At 40.2% G+C, this 19,281-nt stretch overlaps 1 protein-coding gene across 1 annotated transcript in view; it reads left to right on the top strand.

Annotated features, from left to right (window-relative positions):
- Positions 1-19,281, top strand: part of SND1 (staphylococcal nuclease and tudor domain containing 1) — a 415,583-nt gene that overhangs the window by 47,666 nt on the left and 348,636 nt on the right. The window contains exons 9-10 of the mRNA XM_044246515.1: positions 1,534-1,624; positions 13,906-14,019. Coding sequence (XP_044102450.1) covers positions 1,534-1,624; positions 13,906-14,019 — 205 coding nt within the window. The remainder of the gene's footprint in view (positions 1-1,533; positions 1,625-13,905; positions 14,020-19,281) is intronic.

The raw sequence follows: 19,281 nt of genomic DNA on the forward strand, positions 1-19,281 counted from the left end.
CTCCCAAGGTGTGTTGTATGACTTACTTCAGAACCATTAAGTTATAATGGTCTTGACAGCTTTACATTTTTGGCCTTTGAGGCACATAGCTAAGAGATGTACAAGAACATGAACTGGATGAGTATAGTTTTCTTCCTTTGAGTCTTTCATATCTTTCTGTACTCATAAGCAGAAAGACTTGAAACTTTTTACAAAAGTAGATTCTAATCTGGATCATTAGATATGGCATATCTGATTTAAAAAATTATATAAAATTTTCTAGTTTTTATGTTCCACAGTTAAATTCAAAAGATAGAATACTCTTAACCATATACAGTGGTTCCAAATACCTCAGATTATTCAGTGATGCTCCAAAATTTTTTTTGTTGTTGTTCAGAAAATTCTATAAGTCCATTATTCTAAATATAATTTTGGTTGATCATTCTTTCTGCATTCTTTAAGTTCCTGCCTCTCTTTGAAGAAAGTGAGTTCAATGGCAGTAGTATCTACATGTTTTATAACATTTTTAGATTATATGGATTTTTAGCTCATCATTAAAACACAGGTTTAGACCAAGGAATGCAAATTGTATTTCAATAATCTGTGATTACTTGCCTGCTCTTTTGCATGCAGTATTTGACTTGCTTGCAATCCGTGTCAAAGTATTTTATGTATTTTACAACTACTACATGCTACTTTGTCTCTTTCTCATTTTAGTGCTGCTTTTTAAAAAAAAGGTTGCAAATAAATAAAGTTTGCAATACTGTTTTCACAAGTAAGAGTTCTTTTCCCTTGCACGTGTGTCCATTTATCTGTAAAGACTTTTGTAAATAAAAAACACAAAAACTGTATTTGAAAATACAGCTGTTCACTGGTTTTTTAAAATCTTTGCACATATTCCATTTCGCTCTCTTTACCCTAACTGAAAAAATTCCTAATGGCTTTGGTGCTGTAAAACCGGTGTCTGCCAACACCTTTTTTTCACTTTTGTCAGTGAACTTCTACTAGGTTTTTGTCCCTTTTCTTCTTCTTTAGATGCACTACAGAACCATTGTGTTCTTGTTTTTCCACATAAGATTTGGTTAGCTGATAATCTTTTTTTTTTTTTGGTATTCAAATGGAAATTGAGCAGGCCTGTGTTTTTTTAAAAAATGTGTTTGTTTGTTTACATGTGGGTGTTCCTCCCACTTCAGAGAGCCGTTGCTCTGCATCTGTCATTCCAGCGCCTGGCATTTAGTAGTCCCTTAGGAGAGACTGGATAAGCTAACGAGCTATTCAAGATGACTTGTACTGTCTGGGCTTGAGAAAGTGCACACCTAGACCCCGGTCTGCCAGCCAAGGGTGTATGGTCTATATCTTTATTGGACAGTTCAGTTCCTGTGCACTCTTTCCTGTCTTTCACACTTTGTTCTGGTTTCACAGGTGGCCTTTCTCTTGGGTGTCTTGTTTCTGAGGTAGAGTAGGATTCTGTACTGTTTGCCCCAATGGTGATGGCGGATTCCATTTGCTGACCTATTCTGTCTGAATGATTTGCATCCTTGTTTTTGTTGCCAGATTTGCCAAGGAACGCAGGCTGAGAATATGGAGAGACTATGTGGCTCCCACTGCTAATTTGGACCAAAAGGACAAGCAGTTTGTTGCCAAGGTGAGTCATTCTTGGCATCTTAAGATGCCTGGTGGACATTGTCAGCTAGTGCTAATACAAAGATCTGAACAGTCAACCCAGAGCCGAAGCGTTTCTGTTTTAAGCCACTGGGGTTTGCATGCGTGTGCAGTGATTGCATGCGTGTGTGTTTATCGCAGCTTTCTTGTCATACATTTGCGTAACTTCATTTAGAGTTCGTAAGACTTCTGTCTGCCTGATAAAAATGGCTTTTTCTTCGATTTCCATGTCGGAGTGTATGTGAACTCAAACTTCTTTCTGTTTGGGGCCTCTCATGGTTTTGAGTTTTTTCTCATGTGATGTGTTTTTCTGAGAGCTCTTCTGAAGTGTCCCAGGATGGATTCCTTTGACAGGAACCAGTACTGTTGAATAGACTGTTTGGGTCCAGCAACGCGCTGTATTTCTTCTTAGTTGATGGGTTTGATATCTTGAGTGGTAGACCAGTTTTCCTCATTTTCCCAAAATGCTGTGATGTTTTCCAGTCTGTTTTTACTTTTGGGAAGAGATGCTAGAAGCTTTGTTTTTTTTTATGAGGTTAATTTAACGTATCTATCCACTTAGAGGTGGCTGGCCCATATGAGTTTAAGATGGGAAGCCACTAGGTGGCACTGTCAGCCTGAAAAAATCATGGATCGGTTTCTTTTAGACTGGTAAAAATTTTAACAGTCTCTGAGGAATTGTCTGAATTTCTTCACTTTCTTTTTTATGGTGCCCAGGACAATAAGTCACAGAGTACTCAAGTGTCTTCTTTCCCTCTTGTAGTAGGTGGTCCGTCTCCAAGCAGGTGTCAAGTTAGCCATAATTGGGTCTTTAGTGGACATTAATGGGAATAGTCCTGGGTTGGATTATCCCCCCCTGCAGGATTCTCCCCCCATGCAGGATTCTCCCCATCCTTCCAAGTCTTGGTACTGACCAGAATGAAACCTTGCTTCCTTTCTGTGTGAGGACCATACTAGTTTGGAAACTTGGGCACAGTTGTTCTACCTAACTGGAACTTACTTGCTTTTGCATATGTTTCCTGTATCTCTTCTGTTTTAAGACTATAGCCACACAGTGAAAGGATAATCATTCACTAAACAAAGGAGTTAGGCCTTCCAGTTTTCACCATCACTTTGAGAGGCTGTGATACTAGTGATGTAGATGAGGCTTAGGGGGCGTCCTTTATTTTGTATTGTTCCTCTTGGCCTCTTCCAGTTGAAACTGAGTTTATAGAGAAACCCAGAAGATTTTGGAGGATTTTGAGCCTTTGGTCATTGGGGGAACTCTAATGCATTGCTGAAGGAAGAAATTCAAAAGATTAGATGCTTGAGTCTGTAGTTTGTATTTTTCTTAAATATGACTTCATTGATAACTAGAAAAGAACTGGCACATTTCCTCTTTAAATCTAGGGTTCCAGGATATGTATGTTGTGTTTTAAAACAGAGTGAGGCTTTTTTTCATGATGATGAAGTTCTGTTTGTTAAAATGGTGGAATATAGGAAATTGCCTCTAAAAACCATCTAAGGATTTTGGGGAATAGCCTTTTTCCTGTAGTATCTTTAATATAAATTTAGGTCATTTGGATGTAGGCCTGCTCCGAGAGCAGAGAGAGAGAGATGTATTTGTAGGTAGATAAGTGGTTTTAAAACTCCCTGAGTTTTAGATATCCTCCAGCATCACTATTATTCTCTTAAATAGGAGAAAAGCATAAAAAGGAGAAGAAAAAACTCTCAAACTAGATGAAACTACTGTCACACAGTGTTTTTTTTAAAAAAAAAGTTTATTATACTGTCTGTCCAGGGGTGGCAGACTGTGGCCCATGGCCCAAGTCTGGCCCACTACTTGTTTTGTATGGCCTGTGAAGTATGGATGGGTTTTATATAGAAAAAAGATGGGTTTTACATGAAAATGATATGACATTTAAATATCAGTGTCATGAATAAATTAGATCATGGCCACGGTTCTTTGTTTGTTTACATGTTGTCTATAGCTGTTTTTATGATACAGTGGCAGGGGTGAGTAGTTGTGACAGAGACTATATAGCCTGCAAAGCCCAAGATGTTTGCTCTCAGACCCTGTACAGAAGAGTGTGCTGACCCTTTATCTCTACCAGTCCTACTCAGAGTGCCTTGATAGAATGTAAGGAGCTTGAGCCAGAATGTAAATCAAGGCATTGCTTCTTTCATCAAGAAAATCTTGCTCCCAAAAAAAACGTCAGCAATGTTCTCGGTGATGTAGTTGATTTATGTTCTGGTACAAGCTCCTTCTCTCTTTGTAGACTGGCAGCCACTTTTGAGTAGTACTGAACTGTATTCTTTTGTGTATAATTTTCAAGTTGGTAAGTTTTTATTTTTTAATGCATAAAAATTTAAAGAACTCTGTGGGCATATTAAATGTATTAGTCCGTTTTCCTGGTCCCTTTAGGCATCCATTTTCAATTCTTGGCTGATCTGCATCTTTGAATAAAATGATTATATCACTCTTTTCTTAACTTTCCAGTGTTAGATATGACCCTTTTCCTGCATATCATGGAAGATGAGGATTCACATGGGGGTGCATGTACTTTTCCCTAATCCTTCCAATAGGAGTGTATCCTAATTCTTGTCCAATCTTTACTTTGTAAATGCTGAGCCATATAATACATTATGGTTACATTTCATTTCCTGCAGAACTTCTTGTTTACCCTGGATTTAATAATTTTAAAAGTTTATGTATTTTTTATGTATGTAATACATACTCTACCAGACTCTACCTCTGTAAATCTCTTCTGAAGACATTGATTCAACCTGTTATTTTTATCTTTTTCATTAGTACTTTTCAGGAGCCTTGTGACCTGTACCAATCTGGACTAGTTATTTTGTTCTTCTTTTTTCATTGTTATAGAGCTGTCATCTTTGGATATCTTCACCATTTTCCTGGGGTTTTCTTTGCCTTACTCTGGGTTGGAGCTATGTTTGCTGGATCCCATGGCTTCTTTATAATTTACCACTTTATTTCGGTGGCACACATTCTCTAGCTTCTTGGGAAGAGTGCTTGGCAGGTAAATGTTTTGAGACTTTTCATGTCTGTTTTGTAATTACACTTGATCAAATGTTTAGCTGGATACAGAATTTTATGTTAGAAATTATTTTCCTTCAGAATTGTGAAGGCATTGCTCCATGTCATTTAACTATTGGGAGTTTTTTTTTTTTTTAAGAAGTCTGATACCATTCTGATTCCTCATCCTTATATGATTTTTTTCTTTCTGTGAAGTCTTCACATATTCTTTTTTTATATTTAAGTTTCATAATGGAGTACTGTGTTTATCCATGTGGGAGCATAGTATGCTTTTTAATTCTTAGTTCTTTTGTCTGGGAACTTCAACTATTTTTTGTTGTTGATTTCCAACAAGTTTCTCTGGTGTTTTCTAGCAGATGTTTGACTTTGTTGACTGGTCTTCTAATTTTTCCCTCCTGTTTTTCATCTTTCTCTCTTATTCTTTTTAAATTTTTTAATATTTACCTTTTGGCCCTGCTACTGAGTATTTCATTTTTGATACTGTATTTTAAGAGCTTGCTTTTTGTTGTTGTTCTCTGTTTCTTTTATTTCTTTTTATTGAAACATAGTTGGCATGTAGCATTATATTAGTTTCACATGTATAACATAGTGATTTGATGATTCTATACATTATATAGTGCTTTCCATAAGAGTAGTTACGATCCGTCATCATATGAAGCTATTTTGTATTCATTGACTATATTTCCTATGCTGTACTTTTCATCTTCATTACTTATTTTATAACCTCTTTACCTATTTTGCTTTTACCATTTCCATCAACCCCCACCCCTTCTAGCAACCACCAACTTGTCCTCTGTATTTATGAGTCTTTCATTTTATTTGGTTGCTTGTTCACCCATTGTGTTTTTCTGTTTTCTTAAGATTCCATGTGTAAGTGAAACCCTCTGGTATTTGTTTTTTTCTGTCTGACTTATTTCACTTAGCATATCCCCTAGGTTCATCCATATTGTTACACATGGCGTGATTTCACTTTTTAAGGTGGAGTAATATTCCAGTGTGTGTGTGTGTGTGTGTGTGTCTCTCTGTACATACCACATCTTCTTTATCCATTCATCTATCAGTGGTTAGGTTGCTTCCGTATCTTAGCTGTTATAAAGCTGCAGTAAACATAGGGGTGCATGTATCTTTTCAAATTAGTGTTTTTGTCTTCTTTGAGTATGATCTATCTGTCTGTCTTTCTTTTTTATTGGAACCTCCATCCTGTTTTCTGCAGTGCCTGCACCAATTTATATTCCCACTACTAATGCGTGAGGACTCCGTTTCCTCTGCATCCTCACCAACACTTCTTTTTGATACTAGCCATTCTGACAGGGGTGAGGTGATATCTCATTGTGGTTTTGATTTGCATTTTCCTGGTGATGAGTGAGGTTGAGCATCTTTTCATGTCTGTTGGCCATCTGTATGTCTTCTTTGGAGAAATGCCTGTTCCAAGTCCTCTGTCTGTTTTTAAATTAGATTGTTTTTTGGTGTTGTTCTATTGAGTTCTTTATATATTTTGGATATTAACCCCTTATCAACAGATACTTCATTTGCAAGTATCTTCTGTTCGGTAGCCTTTTCATTTTTGATGATTTCCTTTGCTGTCCAAAAGCTTTTTAGCTTGATGTAGTTCCAGTAGTTTATGTTTTGCTCTTGTTTCCCTTGCCTGAGGACACAGATCCAGAGTAAAATTGCTAAGGTCGATGACCAAGAGATTACTGCCCATGTTTTTATTTTAGAAGTTTTATGCTTTCAGGTCGTACAGTTAGGTCTTTAATCCATTTTTAGTTTATTTTTTGTCTGATGTAAGAAAGTGATTTGGTTTCGTTCTTTTGCATGTTGCTGTCTAATTTTCCCAGCACCATTTACTGAAGAGACTGTCTTTTCTGTATTGTATATTCTTTCTTTCTTTGTTGTAGATTAATTGACCATATAGCACGAGTTTATTTCTGGGCTCTTTATTCCGTTCTGTTGATTTATGTGTCTATTTTCTCTTGTTATTTTTTAATAGTAATACCACTTGTTTCATAGATGAAATATCATCTATTAGCTTTCAGAGGAATTAATTATAATTTTTTGAAAAATTTCTTTTCCCTGCATAGTATGTATTTCCCAAGTTGTTTTTAATTCTCTTTGATTATTTTGGTCCTTTTTTTTTTTTTTTTTTTTTTGTATGAGATACCTGGTGATCCTTGCTTATCTCTCTTATTTAAGGATGAGGTCTTGAACACTGAGTTAAAAGCAGTGAACTTGTATAGGGGGTTTATGGTGTAGATCCGGAAATCCAGGGGCGCCTGGCTGGCTCAGTGGGTTAAAGCCTCTGCCTTCGGTTCAGGTCATGATCCCAGGGTCATGGGATCGAGCCCCGCATCGGGCTCTCTGCTCAGCAGGGAGCCTGCTTCCTCCTCTCTCTCTCTGCCTGCCTCTCTGCCTACTTGTGATCTCTGTCTATCAAATAAATGAATAAAATCTTAAAAAAAAAAAAAAAAAACCCGGAAATCCAATTGTAGGTTTTGGTCCCATTTTCATCTCCACTTGAGATTCCTGATTTGACAGTTTCTTTGTCTTGGCAGGTGGAGGAAGTTTGCAGTATAAATCTGATTGGCTATTATGTTTTCTTATCACTAGCCAGGATTCAGCTTCTGTGGAGTCTGTTACCAATCATCCGTCTGCTTTCTAGCTTGCAGTGTTTTGTTACCATTTTCATCTCTTCCATTATCTTTATCCTATTGGACTTATCCCCCCAGCCCAAATCCATTTATTGTTGTTTAAAGGTATTTAGGTAGGGTGCCAAAGTCAATGTTTGAACTTGCTTTAGTTTGTTCATAATGTTCCATTGTAAGACTGCGTAATTTATGTAACCAGCCCCCAATAGGTTGATATTCGTATAGTGTATAATTTTTCCATTATTCAGAAAATGGTATAAATCTCTATGTAAACAGCATTTATTTCCACAGGAATGTTTTAGAGCACATTTGCCAAATAGCTTTCTAGGAATGTTAACCATGTGTAGTCCTACGTGTGTTCATTTTCTAAGATGTTACAGAGCACAGGTGGACCCACTTTTTCTTAAGGGACCATATAGTAAATACATTATGTTTTGTGGGATATGTGTCTCTGTTGCAACTACTTGACTCTGCTACCATAGCAAGAAAATAGGCTGTAGATATTATGTGGATGAATAGGCATGGTTGTGTTCCAGTAAAACTTTATTCACAACAGTAAGCACTGGGCTAGATTGCCCTTGGGTCATAGTTCGCTATCTCTCGTTGTAGACCATGGGATATCCACATTACATCCAAAAGGAAAAAAATGATCTGCATTTCTTTTCATAAGCTAGAGCCCAACTGCTATTTTGTAATCCTTTTACCTGATATAAAATGTCTGTTAATACTAATGCTACCTTTGTGGTGCCTAGGTGGCTCATGTGGTTAAGCGTCTGCCTTTGACCCAGAGCATGATGTCTAGGTTCTGGGATCAAGCCTCATATCTGGCTCCCAGCTCAGTAGAGTCTGCCTCTCCCCCTGCTTGTGCTCCCTCTCTCTCTCTCAAATGAATAAATCTTTAAAAAAAATTTAAAAATACTAATGCTGCTTTTTCAAGGAAACCTAAAAGGGTTCTAAGGTACCCTAGGACATCACAAACCTAATCTGACAGTCCTACAAGTTTTTACTGAAGGATTCTGCTCCGAGGCTCATAGGACTGTAAGGCCAGAACAAATAATGGCTCTCTCTTTAGCACTCACTTGCCCTGTGTCCTAGAAACTATTGTACAGGGATCAGCTAAATAGCTTGAAAAAGCCTGCAGAAGATAACCTACGAACTCTTGAACTGGGTGCGTCTTGGGCTCTGTAGGTGATTTCTGGAACTGATGCTGTGGATGAGACGTGCCGACCACGAGTGTCACTTCTGAGCAACTTGAAACCAACAGAGTATTGCCTTGGTACATGCAGCCTGCTGAAAGAATGCTTTCCATCCTCTGCTTAAACAGTTGCATTTCTTAAGGAAGGATATGCAAGGGGGGGCTCTCCTTGTCTCTCCAGGTTAGCAGAGAAGCATGTTCACTTCACAGCGATTAGCTGAGCCTGCTTGAGACTTTTGTGCCTGTCGTGGCTTGCCAGTTTCCTGCCTGCCTTCCCTGTGGCGTTTTAGCTGATCTGTGCTGTTTGTAGCCATATGGTCCCCTGAGCACGTGGCTTGGCTTCCCTGTCCCTGCTGCTGGATTCTTGGGCCTTGCAGATTTTACAGACCTGAATAACACTCAGGGGTGGTGGGAGGGCTGGGGAGTGACAGCATGTTTTCAGGAGGTGCAGTTTCTTACTGCCCTGCCTGCTTAGAGGCTTCTTGCTTGGTTCTCAGTACCAAGTGGTGCCTAAACAAGCAGAGCCCTTCTGCTTTGAGAAAGCATGGAAGAATGAGAACTGCTTCCTGCTTTCAAGGAGCTTACCATCTAGGGCACTGTCTGGAAGATTACCTTAAGTACTCAGCTGTCGGGACTTGGTGGTCATGTGCAGTTTTGGAGGTCAGGTTGAAGTTCTTCATGGATGCATGCAGTGGATTCTAAGACCGATTTGGTTTGGCCCTAATCATTTTTTGCTGTGCTTCTAGTCATAGCTCTGAATGGAGTTCATTGTCATATGCTTCTTGGAGATGGTTTTTAAGAAAAGCCACCCTTTAATATTTTTGGCTTTATCTAGACTTTCCATTGTATTTGCATTTGGTAATGTGGAGAGAATAAAAACAAAAAATACTAGCTATTTCCTGGACTTCTGCCATATGGCTTTCAGGTGAGGAGGAAGTTCTGGGGATTGTTCGGTTAGGAAGGTGGCCTCTGCACCAAAAAGAGATGGAGACTTGGTTTGTAGCTTAAGTTGCAGTAAACTGATTTGCTGATAAGAATATAAAGTTGAATTAGAAGAGATTTGTAAAAAATACCTACTTGTTTTTTTCCATTGAGATTTTATTTTTTAGAACAGTTTTAGATTCACAGAAAAATTGAGCAGATGGTACAGAGTTCCCACATTACCACTGCCCTCCTAGTTTTTTCTATAACCTGACATGGGTATGGTACATTTATTATAATTAGTGTACCAATATTGATATGTTATTATCAAATGAAGTCTTTTCTTTAGTCAGATTTCCTTAGTTTTTCTTCAGTCTGTTTTTCTGTTCCAGAATCTCATCCACCATAGCACACTAAATTAAGTTGTCATGTCTTGTCAGGCTCCTTTTGGATGTGGTAGTCTCTTGGACTTTCTTAGCTTTTGATGACTGTGACAGTTTTGCAGAGTGCTGGTAGGGTATGTTGTAGGGTGCCCCATCTGTTCGGATTCATCTGATGCCTGGTTTCTTTTCAAGTACTTCTTACCAACTAGTCTGCTTACTCATGCTAAGGTGCCTGGAATTATGTGCATCAAGACATTGCTGGGCTTCGTCTTTTGCCAGCGGTACAGGATGCCCGTGGTACCCTTCTGGGGGTGGCCCCAAGCCATTGTTGTAACAGTTACGGTGTACTCCCTTTTTACCCACTTCTGGTGCTGCTTCAGTAGTGTTTCCATGGTTAGCTTGGGGGAGAAGAGACCTAGCACACAGCCTTAGGGAGCAGGAGAAGCAGCTGGGTGTCATGATTTCAGATAGTAATAAGGGTATTTGGTGTCCTATTCCCAGTGGCCCCATCAAGGGCACTCCTTGGTGGCACCCAGAGAAGCCCTGAGTGTGCTGATGGTCCTTTTATTTTTGTCCAGCACTGATAATTTAGCAGCTTTGGGAGTATTGGTAGTTGCATCTGGGGAGCTATTCTGAGGATCTCCTTAGTGCAGGAAACTGTTGATGGCTCTTTTTGCTCATTTTATATATGCTGCAGAGGTTTAGGAAGCTGCCCGTGGCCTCCCAGTGAGCACTGTGGACGGGCTCTGCAGATGGGGATTGTGGCAGCAGGCCAGAGTTGGGAATGGATGTCCCTTGCCCCTGACAGAACTCTGCACTTCTCTTGACTTGTGGCAGCCCTTAGCCTACACTTATCATCATTAAGGCACTCATTTTTCCTTTTACAGTTGGTCTTCAGGAAATGGAGAAATTGGATTTAGGGCTTGTATTGTGAATCCAGCTAGTGACTTTTGCTGTGCAGAAGCCCCGTCCCTTAGGTATCTCCTGGAGTGTGTTGTTTGGTAGGTGTGTATAGGGGATCTTTTAGCTTGCAGAGAGAGCGAGTGACGTGGGCATACAGAGACTTACCCTGGTGAGGGCACTGTAAGAAATAGACGGTTGGAAATGTGGTCTGCGATGGTGCTGATGAGCAGGCTCTGAGCAGTAATCCACTCTGCATTTTACTTATTGCACAGTACGCGACTATAACCACTATTTTATTGCTTCTTCCGTGTCTCTGCTCAGGAGCTGCTTGTTCTCTGGACAGTAATGACACAATTTAGAGAGGAATAAAAAGTCATAAACCCCACTTACATGCACACGTTGACACACACACGCACTCACCATACACCTCTTCATCAGAAGGCCGAGCCTTGTTAGGTTGCCAGTGTCAAGAGTGTGCAGTTCCTGAAGAGGAGGTTTCTAATCAGGGAGATGCCGAGCAGAGAGTCTGCTGCTGAGGTCTGAAATTTACAGCTCGAAGAATCCATTTGCTGCTGCTGCTAACACATTATAAGGGGTGACGAATACCAGTAACTTGTCACAGGGGTATGCTCAGTTCTTCACATTCTATAATCAGGGGGTGAAGGTGTGAGCAGTATGGTGTTTTCCCTGGTTTTGTTCTCTGAGCATGACGAGGGAGTGGAGAATATCTAGGTATTTCTCATGTCTCGGTTATGGGAATTTCCTTATGTTTTTGGCACTTGATAAATTAATAACAGTTAGTTTAGGTGTGAGAAGAATGTATAGCTCTGTCCATCACTGAGATTTCAAAATACTGGGAGGTGTGTACATTTGAGATGATGGTCTTGTCCTTTGAGGGAGGAGCAGTATTGATATGCTGTAGTGGTGTTTTGCTTGGTATGGCTTTGTGGAATTTTTCTTTTCTTTGGTTTGAAGGTAGGATAGCAAAATAGCCTGTATCGTGGATATGTCACCCCGTGAAAGTTTTGTATCCAGTTTATGATGCTTCTCCTTTTACCCAAATGTGGGATTTTGAAGGATAGAGAAATTACTAGCTGTGGTCTTTTTTTTTTGTTCAGGTTGGCCAAGCCACTACTAATACCTTTAGGGAGTAGGTGGAATATGCCACTGTGGTGGGCATTTTTGCTTGGCATTAATGTGCCTAGATGGTAATGGGTTTCTCTCAGTTGGTGAGTCTATAGTTTTGGTTATACCTTCTGGGCTGTTTTTAAGTTCTGTGTGATTCTTCTTTGCTTTCGGGGGTCTGGTAGACTTTCTTACCAGCCATACCCAGGTAACCAGCCCTGACCTTATGGTCCTCATGTGACCACAGATCTTGCTTTTGATTGCACTTGGACTTCGCCAGTTTTTTCTGGCCAGGTGAGTTTTGGGTTCTGGCTGTCTGGATTTTAGTGTTTAGCTTTTGCTATTCTCAGACCTGTCAAAAGGTTAAAGCAGAATGGCAACGGCTATTTGAGACTGGTCTTTTGCCATGTTGAGGTTTACAGGTTAACCTTATGTATTTGAAAATTAAAAATACCCGCTCTCCTCCTCTATACTGTTCTTTCTCAGACTTTTCATTACTCTTCTGGTCACTGGCCTGTTTTTCCCTACACTCGCTTCCCATTACTTATGGTGGTAAAACCCAGGGATATCTTCCCATCTGCCAGCCATATAGTTAGCCTTCTATGGACTACAGCTGGATTCCAACTGTCCTCGTTCTTTTTTCATTCATTCTCTCTTATGGCACTTTTTTCCCGCTATTTCCTGTCACATATAATTTCTCACTCGCTTTTGGTTTTTGTTCATCCTTCACATTGTCGCTTCAATCAGTCTTTACTCTTTTTGGTGTGTGGTTGGCTGGTTCTTTGGAAAAGGTAGAGAATAGCCATTTTTGGAAGAGCCTGCAAGTAAATGGGTGTATTCTGTTTTAAAAGATGTGAAGCCTTCCAGGAAATAGTTAGTGACGGCTCTTACAGGGTACTTATCAGTATGATATTCACCAGAGCAAAGAAGAGTCTAGCTCCTTTTGTTTCTCACATGAAAGAGAAGGGGAATTTTGCGAGTGTGCCCTCACTGTGGCAGCTGACCCTGTAGTTTGTTCAGCTGCCTGTTGGCTCCTGATGGGGCCTGATTGAAGCCTGGGAGAGTTGGTTTTGATTCTGCAGACAAAGGGGATGGTGATGGTGATTTGTAGTCAATAGCTACCTTGTAGAAAAGTATTACTTGTTTTTAAAAAAAAAAAACAAAAAACCAAAAACCCAAACAGCCTTGTAACAACAGCCTCTGAATATAATCGAATGAATTGTAGACTGCTAGATGAATTATGGGTTCTAGTTATAACCCCGATGTGGTCCTAGGTAGTTTCAGTGCATTTTCCTTCTGTACGAATTGGTGGAATGTTCTAATAATCTCCACAAAGGAGTATTTGTGCTTTTGCCTTTTGAATAGATATCCTTGTAGGTTACCCAAGAGTGGAAGTTAATCTTCTTTCGCTGAGAGTGGGCTCCAGTGTTACCGATATTGGGGTCTAAAACAAAGTTGCGTATAGTAGTTCTCTGAAGAGTTGACTTTCAGAGAAATTGAAGTAATCTTAGCAATATAATGTTTCTGCCCTGAGATTAACAGCTGAGCCTTTCCTTTTCCACATTGTGATGACAGCTCTTTTTGCCCTTCGCTTGTCTTTGATTTTTCTGCTCTCTTTTGGGGCATCCTATTTTGGTTCTTATTTGGTGCTGATGTCTTCTAATCCAGCCCTTGCCTCTTTTCCTAGATTCACACTGAGCTAGGGATTTGATTTCAGTTTAGAACCTGTTTCAAGGAATATCTTGAATAACATAGAGACTAGATGTCCAGTAAGCCTTGTAGTTAACCACAAGTTTTGGTCAGGGCAAAAGATAAAGAAGATCATTTTTATGCTGCCTCATTGAGAAATCATAACAAGGTCTTTGGGGACTAATAATTACAGCACTGTTTGCTCCAACGTCGTTGCACTGTGAAGGATGATATTGGATCTACCCCCAAATGGCTGTTGATCTGACTTTTCTCCCTATGACTGTGGTGGGTCTTGCTCCTTACCACGTGCGCTGGGAGGTCTGGGCCATTGGAGCAGGTTTAAGCATTTTTGCCTTGTGCCCACAGGTGATGCAGGTGCTGAATGCAGATGCCATTGTCGTGAAACTGAACTCTGGTGACTACAAGACCATCCACCTGTCCAGTATCCGGCCACCGAGGCTGGAAGGGGAGAACACGCAGGTGAGAATAGGGAGGCAGCGGAGCCTCTTTATAAAAACCGAAGGGAAGATGCTGGAGAATACTTACTTAAACATGGTACATAGGTGTGAGAATGCTAAAAGACAATATTTTAAATCTCTAGGGTATTGTTTTCTAATCTCTGCAGCCTAACTATCATTGGCCAGGCATCAGTTTCTCTTGAACTACACTCACTGCTCTGCTTCGTCTTGGGCAGGCGTTGCTGGCATTATTCCCTAAGGGGTTTGAGAGGAGTTAGGGCTGGGATAGATGGGCAGTGGTTAAGGACAGCGGTTAAGTTTTATAAATTAGCAAGATTTTACTTCTCTGAGAATAAAGAGAGAAGTATCTTTATCTCATGTGCATGATTATAAGGCCTGGTCATTTTGATTTGAAAGTTCCATATGTTTTATTCCAGGAAGAAATGAATCTTGGTATACATGTTCTCTGGGGTCACTTGCTTATCTGTTGAAAGTGGTAAGGGTAATTATTAGTTACACTGTTCTGTGCTATTTGTTGGATCTTTTGGCAGCTTCAGCAAAGTTTCTTGTCTAACCAATGCATATGATTGGGGGTATATCAATTTTGAGAATGCTTAGAATCAAAACTGGGAGTTCGTAGTTGCAGGCAGTTTTGTTTTAAATTTTCTCGTCCTTTCCATTGTTATGAGAGGTTGGAGATAGGGATTAAAATTTTTCTTGAATTTGTTTTGTTTTATCTTACTTTTACAGACTTCTTTCCAACTCTTATTTTTTACCCTCTGATCACTACAGGGTGGAACTGGTTGTAGAACTGGGTTCACTGTGAGAGCCAGTGCCACAGGCGGGTGTTTGGCTAGTTTTCAGAAATTAAGCACAGCGTGGTTCACATTAGTCCTTCATGCTGTAATTTATCCCTTTTGTAGTTCTAAAGACAGGATATTTGCTTTTCTGATGTTTTGCACGAATACGTGTCTTGGTGCATTTACGAGTTGAAATTCATGCCCTGTTTTCATTTGCATGAGAGTTTACAGACAGCCCGTAAGAGTAAAATAAAAATATCATGATTGTCTTTTGAATCAGATCGTGCATAAGAAACATATACAGGATGGATTCTTTGAATGTCTGGCCAATCAGTTCATTCTCTTTTTCTCCCCCCGACAGAGGAGGCAGTTTAATGCGGCAAATGGTATTGTGGTAAGGTTGAGAATTTAAATGCATGAAAGCCTAGAAATGCCAAAATAAGGTTCTCTCAGTAACTGTAGCTGTGCCTCATTGCACAGAGTAAATAGACATCTCCAATTTTATCAGTATTGGGAGTACTCCACGATTCGCATCTGTGCCATGCAGTTGGAGTTAAGGTTCCCACAGCAACCACAACTTTGAAATTCTTGAACGTTAATTTTTGTGCCTGCATCATTGGCCAAAGCATTATGTTAATGTAGACTATGTAGCTGAATTTCAAGCAGTTTTTAAGGAGGGTGGGGATGCTGTAGCTTAGGTAGGGTGAATAGCAGGTTTTCAGGAGTAATAGGAACTACTGCTGAGAATTTTTCTCCTCACGAGGTAATGGATGGATTTTCCCTTAGCCTAGTAGATAGCGGGAAGTTGTTAGAATATATTCCCTAGTTTAGACAGGATCCTGTTTATGGAATTCCTTGTTCTTTACCAAAGTAGGTTGTCTCTTATTTTTTATTTTATTTTTAACTTCTGTTCACTTCTGAGATCTTAACTTCATTTTAAGAAAGTTTGAAGTAAGGCTTAGCTGCAAGAGCCTATGATATATGGTTTAGGTGAAGTGAGTAATGATTTTTTTTTTAATTTCTTAAATTACTTTGAAAGATTTTAATGAGGTAGTCATGTAAGAAATAAGTTAACATAATGTACTTTGTGTACAATGGTGGAGGGTGCCGTGAAGGACCCAGTTCCAGTGGACACTCAAGAGATGTCTCCCCAGTAACAACTAGCATACCTCTTGAGTGTTCAGTGATGAAAAGTTGGCAGGTGGAAGAGGGGTACTTCTTTTTTTTTTTTTTAAAGATTTTATTTATTTATTTATTTATTTATTTATTTGACAGAGAGACAGATCACAAGTAGGCAGAGAGGCAGGCAGAGAAAGAGAGGGAAGCAGGCTCCCTGCTGAGCAGAGAGCCCGATGCAGGGCTTGATCCCAGGACCCTGGGATCTTGACCTGAGCCGAAGGCAGAGGCTTTAACCCACTGAGCCACCCAGGTGCCCCGAAAGGGTACTTCTTGACCAACGGTTCTCTATAGATCTATAATGCAAGCCGCAAATATGAACTATATTTGTTATTTAAAATTGCTTAGTAGTTATATTGAAAACATCATTTTTAATACATTTTATTTTACCTTATATATCCAAAATGGTATCATTTCAACATTTTTTTAAAAAAAGATTTATTTCTTTTAGAGAGAGAGTGTGCCTGTTTATGCTCCAGCACAGGCAGGGAGAGGGTTAAAGGGAGAGGGAGAGAATCTCAGGCCAATTCCCCACTAAGCTAGGAGCCTGAAGCAGGGCTCAGTCTCTCAATCCAGAGATCATGACCCAAACCCAGATCACGAGTTGGATGCTCAACTGACTGAGCCAACCAAGCACCACTCATTTCAATATTAAATGAATGTAAAAAGTTAATAAGTTGTTTTACTTGATTTGATTTTTACCAAGTCTTTGAAATCTGGTGTTTTTATACTTGGGACACCTTTCAGTTTGTTCTAGCTTATTTCTAGAGCTGAACAGCCACCTGTTTGTCGGGACTTCTGTAGTGGACAGCATTGGATTAGAACTTAAAATGAATGAATTGCTTCTTGGCCTTTTGGCTAAGATCAAGTGTAGAAATTAAAATGAATGGGTTTGGGTTTGTCATCCTTGGTAAGTATTTACTGGGTATCTGCTTTGCACCAGATGCTATGCTGGCAATGCAACAGGGAATAAACTTTCAGGGAATCATAGTTATGCAACTTTAGAACCTAGCAGGGGAAATACACAAGTAATTTCATTTATGTGAAGGGTTATTAAAGAAAAGTTTAGAGTTTATAAGAATGTATAATCTGGGAAGGCTTCTTGGAGGAAGTGACATGGAAAGCCTCAAGGGTGACTAGGACCGAGCTTGGTAAAATGTGGGGAGAAGACAGTTTACGAATGAGACAGAAGTAATGACAAAAGTTGGGCGAATTTGGGAAGAGGTAATGAATGGCCACTGTGGATAGTGCATGAGTGGTTTGATGCCTGTGTGGGTCAAAATGGGGACAGGGCCACATCGTTCATGTCCTGTGAACAGCTCAGGATACTGATAAAGTGAGAGACTTGGGGGTATTTTGTATGTCTGGAATAGAGGATAGTTAATGGTAGGGAGTAGTAAGAAATGGTCTTGGGAGTTGGGTAGAGGCCACATGCTGAAAATGTGTGCCATACTTGTAGATTTTTGTGTGAAGAATTTTAAACTAGGGAATGGCATGTTTGGATTTGAGTACTCTTGCGTTGGTGGCTTGCATTTACAAAACATGAAAGTGATTTGCATTTATAAGAGAAGATCATGCTAGATGAAAACTCATCTGCAAGAAGGATTCTCCTCTTTCTTTTGCTAAGCCCCAGCTGACCAGGGGCCTGGGGGTGAATGGAGTATTAAAGGAGAACTTGGGATGTTGCTTTAGCAGTCTCTATACTGGAGGATTCAGAGTGTTTGCCTTTCTACTTAAAGAATTCCCCAGGACTCTGCTCTTTGCTTATCTTAAAGTTATCAGAGATCTACAGTATGGGTATAGGAATAAAAATCACCTGGGGAATCTCAGTGAAGCCATAGCTATATGTATGTAATGACCGGGAAAGCAGGCATCTCCTTGGACTCTGCTGGTACATAGTAAGGAATATTAAAAACCATTCTTGTAACTACAAGGGGAGTCCAGTCAAGTACTCAAGGCATAGATGTTGGGGCTGAGCCCTCTGTTAGCCTATGTGGCTTCCTTGTGTGAATTAGAGGTGCCCCTTCTTCCAGGCGGCCTCTTGTCAGGGCACATGGCTTGGCAAACAGAGTGGTGGCTGCATTTCAGCTCCCATTCAGCCTCTGTCCCCTTGGCCAGTGCCCTTGTGCACAAGAATATGTGGCTGTCGTAGTTAGAACAGGGCTGATTAGAATCTCCAGTGAAAATGTTGGGTGTATGTCAGGAATTGGAATGGTCTTGTAGTTACAGAAATGTGGGGTGCTTGAGGAATGTTTGGAGATGACGGATGGACTATGGAGGGCCTTGAGTGAGACACAGAGAGATTGTCTTCTGCTTCTGGAGATCATTGACTTTGAAACAGGGAAACAGCTAAATCTGACTGTTTATGGTATTGGAGCATAGTGGGAGAAGGTACAGGTTAAGGAACTGGAGGAGTAGGTGAAGAGGGAAGGGAAAACCTTTGCATGAGCTTCCTCAAGGGCAGGCAGATGGTGGCATTGACTCCTGCTGTGGGCTAGGCCTCCCTACAAGCTCCCAGATGACGACCCAATGGGGTTTGCCCTTCAAGTATGGAGGGGAGATTCTTCCAATGTTTATCTTACCAAACCCTAAAACCTCTAATAACCTGTCATCAACTTATATAGATCTTCTGAGGCATTTCTACGTTGTGGGGATAGTTGGGCAAATTGGATTTTCCTTTTTTGAACACAGAGACAAGTTCTTTTCTCTTAAATTAGACATGAAGGCAAGGTGGTTTTGCCTAAGGCTAACTGTATACTTCCACACCTCTTTTTTTTGGTTCCTTTGTAATGCAGCCAGAAGAAGGGCTCTGGACAAAACAGCATGATCAAAGGAGCTGTTTTCCTACTAGGCAGCTGCTTTCCAATAATATCCAGGGTATCGTGGGTAGCCATTACTCCCCGATTTTGGTTAGAACTGGATTTGTTGCTGGAAAGTGTAACAGGGTTAAAAGCAAGGATGTGTTAATACTTTTCCTCAAAGGTTGGAGTCGTATGCCTGATGCTGTTGATTCTGTTTTTGTAGTATCATACTTCTGGATTATTTAGGGTGAGTCCACTGTCAATTCCTTGGAAATCTTCACTCCTTCAGGCTGAGTGCCATTTTGGACACTGATGTATGGTTTTCCTGAGGACCTGAAACCCTGAGGATCAGGGTTTCTCTAAAGGTATACTGTAGTTTGTTTGCCACGAAGAAACAAGTGCTAAATATTGGAGAAAGGCTGTGGCTTTTCTGAGCTACTGCATAAGAGGAGACAACACATTGTGCAATCTTAGAACTTCCCAGAGAGTGTCTGGCTTTGATCTGAG

This window comes from Neovison vison, chromosome 4 (genome assembly GCF_020171115.1).
Source record: "Neovison vison isolate M4711 chromosome 4, ASM_NN_V1, whole genome shotgun sequence".
NCBI classification, from domain to species: Eukaryota; Metazoa; Chordata; class Mammalia; order Carnivora; family Mustelidae; genus Neogale; species Neogale vison.